The sequence below is a fragment of the Larus michahellis genome, chromosome Z (assembly GCF_964199755.1).
Source record: "Larus michahellis chromosome Z, bLarMic1.1, whole genome shotgun sequence".
Classification (NCBI taxonomy): Eukaryota; Metazoa; Chordata; class Aves; order Charadriiformes; family Laridae; genus Larus; species Larus michahellis.
This window is the reverse complement of record NC_133930.1, coordinates 70,668,259-70,675,617: the sequence shown is the minus strand read 5'-3', so window position 1 is coordinate 70,675,617 and position 7,359 is coordinate 70,668,259. Positions and strand designations below refer to the sequence as shown.

The window sequence follows — 7,359 nt, the reverse complement described above, 5'->3', positions numbered from 1 at the left end:
GTCCCTTGAGGCCCATGGTTGCCCTTAAGGACGGTAAAACCTTTTGTTCAAAGGACAGTGGAGACCCCCAGAGGTATAGGCATTCATCTGCTTCTAAAACACCATGACAGTGTGACCAAACCCCTCAAAAGAAAATGTGAAATCAAAAGGTCTTTTAAATGAAAAAAGGTGTCATCTCATGTCATTGGTTTTAGGAGTGAAAAATATGCAAATGCCAACTTTCTCCTGACTGTTACAGCACAGGTTTCTCTCCTCACCTGCTTTTTTTCAATCTGTACAATAGAAGTAACTGTAATGAAATGTAAGTGTCTATGAGCGTAATCAACGTGATCAGAGCCCTCAGGCTGGCACACACAATATTCCAAACAGTATTCTCAAAATGACAGCGTCATGCAAGTGAACCATAAATCCCAGTTTCCTTAAGTTAGGTTTTAGATTTATAATTTTGATCTTTATTTAACTCACGTTTATAATTTTGAGCACTATGATCAGGCAAAACAAAACCTATGAAATTAACACACAAGCTGAATCATTCATGATGTATTTTAGTCCAGTATTTCATGTTTCAGTCCAATTTTGTGCAAATAAACCTTCAGTAAAAAATGTTACCTGATGAGACAATCTACACAGGTCTCAGTTCACTGAGTTGGCTGTGGTACCTGGGGCTGGACACAGTGCTGAGGGGACCACCAAACAGCCAGCCTATCTGCTCCATGCCTGAAAGCATCCGGCACCTAAATATAAGTCCTTTTTATTGGGGAGGGGGGACACCAAACCCAGATGCTACAAAATTATTTCATTATTCCACAAGAAATGAAGAGAAAATGCCTCTACAGTGTCCCTAGGGAATACCAGGAAGACATCCACAAGCACAGTTACCAATTTACAAACCTCACGCTCGCCTCCAGCCCCGCGAACGCACTGTCACACCTCTCCCCCGCAGGCCAGCACCCACCCACGGGCACAAAAATTGCAGTCACAGCTAGTCACCACCTCTGCCTGGAAAATCCCACTGCTCCGTCCTTGCTCACTTCCTATCCCTTTCTCTTTGTGAAGCCCTCCCTGAACAGTGTTCCCATTGTTTGCATCATGGCTCCTGCCTGACTTTAACACTCCCTTCCCGGCCCCCCCAGCATACACAGCCCCCCAGAACGGTACTATCTTGGCTGTGCACAGCATCCCCCAGCCCCATCTGCTCCACACTCTCTCTGGATGTTTCCAGCTGCCGTTTAGCTTCTCTATCTCTGGGCTAAGAAGAGCTCATCCCTGTCCTGAGAAAAAGAAACCACAAACACCCCAAAACAAAGAAACAACAAAAAACCCCCAATCACAAAATGCAACAACAATAGTAATAATAATCATAGCAATAACGATAATAAATCAAACAATGACATGTCTTTTTTTGCAGTCAGTTTTTCTGTACCTGTTTCAGCCAGGCTTGCTCATGTGCTCTTACTCTTCAGGAGGCAAGAAGCGCCTTACAGAAATCTCTTCTTTCTCGCCAGCCTCTGGGTTTCTCATCAAAACTTGTGCTCTCTACAGCACCAAATACGAGACCTGTTTGGAGAAGTGCTTTTCCCCCCATGTCTGCCTTGGCCCATGCAGCCCCTCCTCTCCCTGCTGGTAGAAATAAGAGCTGATTCTGGCACACACAGATGAGTTGCGACCCAGTTGCAAACCAAAGAAGCTCCTTCAGTGGTCTCTTTCATGGGAATAAAATGCAACGCAGCCAAGATGATGCAGCCCATGGTGGCTGCCCCTCCTGCATTGCCCCCCCGGCCCAGTCCCTGCAGCTGGGATAAACCCTGTCCTCTCCCAAGGGAAAACCTGAGGTCTGAAGTGTCTGTGCTTGGCACAGTCCCTCTGGGCACCTGTGGGGCAGGGAGCCCAGCGCCAGAAGGCATGAACCTGAGTTTCCAGCCCTGTCCCCACCGGTCTGACAGCCTGGCTGAAGCACACAGCGATGAAGTAATTTTGGAGTAACCCTCAGCCTCTCCTTCCGAATGCGAGGGACTCCCGTGCGGGAAATTAAAAATTCTTCCAAAACACCGTCATCAGAACAGTGACTTTATTAACAGAGACAAACAAAGGATTAAAACATGTTATGAGTTTGCTGAAATGCACAGTGTACCTGTGGAGGACAGACATATTTATATACATCAGTTCATTGTAGAAACGTGAGCAATTTGGTCTAGATGACTAGGATATCCCCTGGTAGTTTGCAACGGATCCAGACAGCTTTCTCTCCGTGGTGGCTCCGGTAAAGCAACCGATTTCCCCCCAGCCCCCCCCCAGCCAGGCTAGTGCCGGTCCCCTGAACGCCACCGGTATCTCATGCGGGACTTTCTCCTGCGTGGTGTGAGCGTGGTTGGACTCGGCCTGAAACCGCCCGTGCGGGTCAAACCCCGCCGGTGCGGGTCAAACCCCTCCGCTCCCTCCGGGGTGTTCCGAGCCGGGCCCTCTCCACTGCGGGGCGAGAAGAAGAGGGCGAGGGCGGTTTGGAGACATCCCCCCACGCCATCCCCCCAGGGGATGCCCTGGCCCCGGCCCCTCCGTCCGGCGGCGGGTGGGTGTTCTCCGCCTCGGGGAAGGAGCCGGGCACCCCAGGGCACGGCACGGGGCCAGCCCCGCTCCCGGGCACGGCGACGGGGCTCTGCACCGGTGCGACACTGCAACCCCCGGTACCGGCACCTCTGTTCGGCAAGGCACGGGCTGGAATTTTTCCTGGACGGACAAAATCAAACGGGGAAGGGTGAAGGAGAGGGAAGGGAAGGGTGCAGGGAGCGGGGAGGGGAGGAGAGAAAGAAGACAGCTCCACGGATGTCGGATGTCACGGACGGCGTTACACGGGCTGCGCGGGGGCTTCTCGGCCGGACGAGCCGCAAGAAGTCTCCGCCGGGGCCCCGGGCCGGACGGTCGGGGCGGGGAGAGGTGGTGAGTGCCTGGCGCTGCCGGCGGCTCGTCCCGGGGCGGCCCCGCTTACAGGCACTTGAGGAGGAAGGAGTTGCACGAAGTGCCCCGGGGGCAGTCGCAGAGCTTCCCGATGCGGGCCCCCTTCCTCACGGCGCACTGCTCCCCGGCGTCGCACTGCGGGCGGCGGCGGGCGGTGAGGGGGAGGCCCGGTCCCATCCCGTCCCGTCCCGTCCCGTCCCGTCCCGCCGGGGCACTCACCATGGGCACCTGCCCGAACTTCTTCTCGTAGTGCGGCACCCGCTTGCTCTTCAGCTTCTCCAGCACCTCCTGCAGCGCCTCGATCTGCCGAGAGACCCACACGCAGACCCCGTCAGGCCGCGCCCGCCCGCCGCCCCCCGACCCGACCCGGCCCCGGCCCCAGCCCCGGCCCCCCGCCCCACCAGCTCCTTCTCTCGGGAGGCGCCGCCGCCGCCGCCGGGGACGCCCAGGTCGCGTCCGCGGCGCAGCGGGGTGGGCCCCTGCCCGCGGGCGCCCAGCAGCAGCGCGGCCGCCACGGCGCAGAGCGCCAGCGCCCGGCAGCTCTCCATGGTGCCGACGCCCGCCGCCGCCCGCCGCCGCCGCCGCCTTTATAGCGCCGCGCCCGCCCCGCCGTGCGTCAGCGCCCCCCGCCGCCGCGCTGCGCCGCGCCCCGCACCGGACCCGACCCGACCCGACCCGGCCGCATCGGCTCGCATCGGCTCTGTGCAGCCCGGCTCGCTTCGGCTCGGCCCTGCTTGGCCCGGCTCGGATCGGTTCAGCCCGGCTCAGCTCGGTTCGCCCCGGCTCTGCTCAGCTCGCCCTGCCTCGGCCCCCTTCGGCTCGGCTCAGCTCGGCTCGGCTCGGGTCAGCTCGACCCAGCTCGATTTGGCCCGCTTTTGGTTTGGCCCAGCCTGGCCCAACTCGGCTCAGCTCAGCTCGGCTCAGCTTGGCTCAGTTCGGCCTGGCTTGGTTTGGCCGAGCCCGGCTCAGCTCAGCTCAGCTCAGCTCAGCTCGGTTCAGCTTGGCTTGGCTTGGCCCAGCTCAGTTCAGCCCGGCTTGTTTTGGCTCAGCCCAACTCAGTCCAGCTCAGCTCAGCCCGGCTTGTCGCAGCTCGGTTCAGTCCGGCCCAGCTCAGTTTGGTTTGTCTCGGCTTGGCTCAGTGCCCCCCACCTCCTGGCCACCCAAGTGTTGGCCAGGAATTGTCCCCCATGGTGGGGGGCTCAAGGCCAACAGCCAAGCCACCGCTGAAAGCCAATGCAGGGAAAGCTGCCTGCTCACACACCCTTGTGTCTTCTCCACAGCCAAGGGGACGCAGTGCGAGAAGAGTGGAAGGCTCTTCCCTCCCCCGTGGGGTTGGGAAGGTGGAGGGAGAGAAAAGGTGGAGAGGGAAGGTGGAGGAAAGAGGGAGAGGAGAGGGTGTCCACCAGGATACCCGGAGAAGCAAGTAGAGGTTGGGCCATCAGGGAGACCAGGCTTGGAAGTCAACAGAGGGATCCAAGAGGAGGGAGAGTTAGTAGCCCATGGGCTATGAGAAAGCGCGGTGTGATGGGAGGAAAAGCCAGGATGGGAGGATTAACCCGAAGGAGTCGGGGAGCAAGGGGAAGGTAAAGATGCTGAGCAACCAGCTGGTGAGGATGGGATCGTTGAATGAGGACAGGTGGCGCTGCCAACACGGTGGGAAGGCTCAGGGCCACGGAGAGCAAGGTGAGAAGCAGCATCAAAAGCAGCCCTCGGTAAAAGTAATCGCTGCGTACTTGGAGCGGAACTGTGAAAAAGTGCTTGAGGCCAAATACCATGTTACTCAGCAGGTGCTCGGTGAGCGTCATCCATCCTGCATGTGACATGAGGCCACCCTTTTTGGAGAGAGAAGAAGCACAGTTGCCAAAAGGAGACCCAGCATCCATGCACTCATCTCCATTCAGACCTTTCTGATGACGCTTGGCTCTGCAAGCTCAGTGGCTTCATGTTCATCAACGTCATGGCTGAAAAGTTCCCCAAACCTGCCCAAGCCTCATGGTCATGGTGAGGGCAGGAAGAAGACAGAAGCAGCTTCCTCCCACTAAGAGAAGCAGTGGGGTGGCAAGGAGAGCATGCAAGATGAGGGGCAGTGCTCAGCCCTCTCCAGGTTCACCCCTGTGGGCCAGGGCTGGGGCAAAACAGCGGGGAGCTGACAGCAGCTTTGCTGCCATAGAATCATAGAACATGCTGGGTTGGAAGGGACCTTTAAACGTCATCTAGTCCAACCCCCCTGCAGTCAGCAGGGACATCTTCAACTAGACCAGGTTGCTCAGAGCCTCATCAAGCCTGGCCTTGAATGTCTCCAGGGATGGGGCCTCCACCACCTCTCTGGGCAACCTGTGCCAGTGTCTCACCACCCTCAGTGTAAAGAACTTCTTCCTAATGGCTAATCTAAACCTACCCAGCTCTAGTTTAAAACCATCGCCCCTCGTCCTATCGCTACATGCCCTTGCAAACAGCCCCTCCCCAGCTTTCCTGTAGGCCCCCTTCAGGTACTGGAAGGCCACTATAATGTCTCCCCGGAGCCTTCTCTCCTGCAGTATGAACAACCCCAACTCTCTTAGCCTGTCCTCACAGCAGAAGTGCTCCAGCCCTTGGATCATCTTCGTGGCCCTCCTCTGGACCTGCTCCAACAGGTCCATGTCCTTCTTGTACTGAGGGCTCCAGAGCTGGACACAGTACTCCAGGTGGGGTCTCCCCAGAGTGGAGTAGAGGGGAAGAATCACCTCCCTTGACCTGCTGGCCACGCTTCTTTTGATGCAGCCCAGGATGCAATTGGCCATGAGATATTTGGCCCTCTGTCATGATGGCTGTGGGGACAAGGAGGCAGTGAGCAGGGTCTGCCCGCAGGGAGGCTCCGCTCCCAGCTCTTTGGTGGCATGGGGACGTTCCTGCCCTCCAGCCCACGGCAACAGGAGCTGGGCTGGGTCTCCCTGGGTGGAAGGAGGACCATCTGGAGAAGGAGGAATTTGGGAAAACGCGTTAACAAAGCTCTGCTATCTGTTTATTTGTAGGATAGCTAGGAACAGCCTGAAAAGGCAAAAGCAATGTGAGAAAAAAAAGAAAAGTTGTTTAAAGAAAATTAAACAGGCCCAGGGACATATTTCTCCAAACAGGAAGGCAGTGTTTAAAGGGACCGAGAAGATTGTGTCTTAACAAGTAATTTTCAACAGCACCATTTTTTTCTGAGGCAATAAAAAGACGCCAATCTCTCCGACTATCATGTTTCTTGCCTCCAGAGCTGCATGTTCACCTCTTGCTGCTACCTCCTCCCACACGCGCCTATTGATCATCACATCCAGCAAAGGTCTCATTTGTAATTGCTGTTGGGAGTAGAGATCCTCTGCGTGTCTGCATGAATCCTCCAGCCTCATTTTTGCCACAGGAAAGGCAAAGATGTCAGGCATCAGGCTGGCAGTGAACCACTCGCAGCGAATCCCACGTCCCAGGCTGGAGTGAAAACGCAGCTGTGTGACGTACTGGAAATGATGGGTCTGCCGAAGTAAAATTTAGAGAGATAGAGAGAAATAACAGAGGCTAAGAAAAACGCCACCCTTCATACGGAGAGGCAGATATATGTCCTATTCAACTTCAAAAGCAGCGTCGGTGAAGCCTGGCCATATTCAAGCCATATTTTATAGCGTGAGGATTACTCATGCAGTGTTGAAAACACCACAGGGACGCTCAGAAAACATCACCGTTTTCTCCCCAGCTTGTGCTGCCATGTAAAAAGCTGCATTTGTTAGTTCACCCTGCAAAATTATTATTGTTGAACGTGGAGGCAATTAAAAATTTCTGTTTCCAGAAGTCGTCGTATCTGTCTGGCTACAGACACCCAGGGAACTGTACATTTATGTGCTTGTTACTGCCTGTATCACGCTGTCTCTGCCAACGTCACTGTCCCCTGCTCCCTATTCAGCCGCTCTTGTAGACTTTGTCTCCAGCACTACGGGGTAAAAAAAGCCATAGGACACCAGACAGCTAAAGATTAAACAGGAGTGCCAGAAGATACTGTGCCAAGGAGCAGAACAGGGTCACGGCATGAAGACACAAAATCACTGTTTGCAGCCACAAAAAGGCAGGTACTTTTTGACAACGGCATCAGTAGCCAGTTGTGAGAGAACGGGCTATGGAATTAGGGAGCGTGTGGCACTGCAGAGCGCAGCTCTGTGTAACCTGCACGAAATGCCCTCAGACCGCGGAGACCGACAGCTCCGCTGTAGCCGCGCATTAACTCAAGCTTCTCAAAGTTCTCATACTTTCTTCATAGGAGAAAGTATGGAGAAACACCTGCATCTGTTATTGCAGATGAGACAAACAGGACGCAGCCAGTGGGCATTAACATCTGTATATCGAATGTGTAATTTTTGAAGTTGCACATGGTATGTGCTTTTTGTAATCACACTCTTC

The 7,359-nt window shown here is 55.4% G+C and overlaps 1 protein-coding gene across 1 annotated transcript; it reads right to left on the bottom strand.

Moving 5' to 3' along the window:
• Positions 1 to 2,053: 2,053 nt before the first annotated feature.
• On the bottom strand, positions 2,054 to 3,507 carry CARTPT (CART prepropeptide). Its single transcript, XM_074570208.1, has 3 exons — positions 3,354 to 3,507; positions 3,172 to 3,255; positions 2,054 to 3,087 (listed from the first exon to the last, which is right to left on the bottom strand). The coding sequence occupies exons 1-3, from the start codon at positions 3,498 to 3,500 to the stop codon at positions 2,980 to 2,982; spliced, it is 339 nt and encodes a 112-aa protein (XP_074426309.1). The 5' UTR covers positions 3,501 to 3,507; the 3' UTR covers positions 2,054 to 2,979.
• Positions 3,508 to 7,359: the final 3,852 nt, after the last annotated feature.

Bases quoted from the DNA above. Each gene is read 5' to 3' on its own strand.
- CARTPT (XM_074570208.1), bottom strand. From the start codon at position 3,500: ATGGAGAGCTGCCGGGCGCTGGCGCTCTGCGCCGTGGCGGCCGCGCTG. The intron at 3,256-3,353 runs GTGGGGCGGGGG...GTCTCTCGGCAG, and splicing joins CCTCCCGAGAGAAGGAGCTG to ATCGAGGCGCTGCAGGAGGT. The intron at 3,088-3,171 runs GTGAGTGCCCCG...CGCCGCCCGCAG, and splicing joins AGTTCGGGCAGGTGCCCATG to TGCGACGCCGGGGAGCAGTG.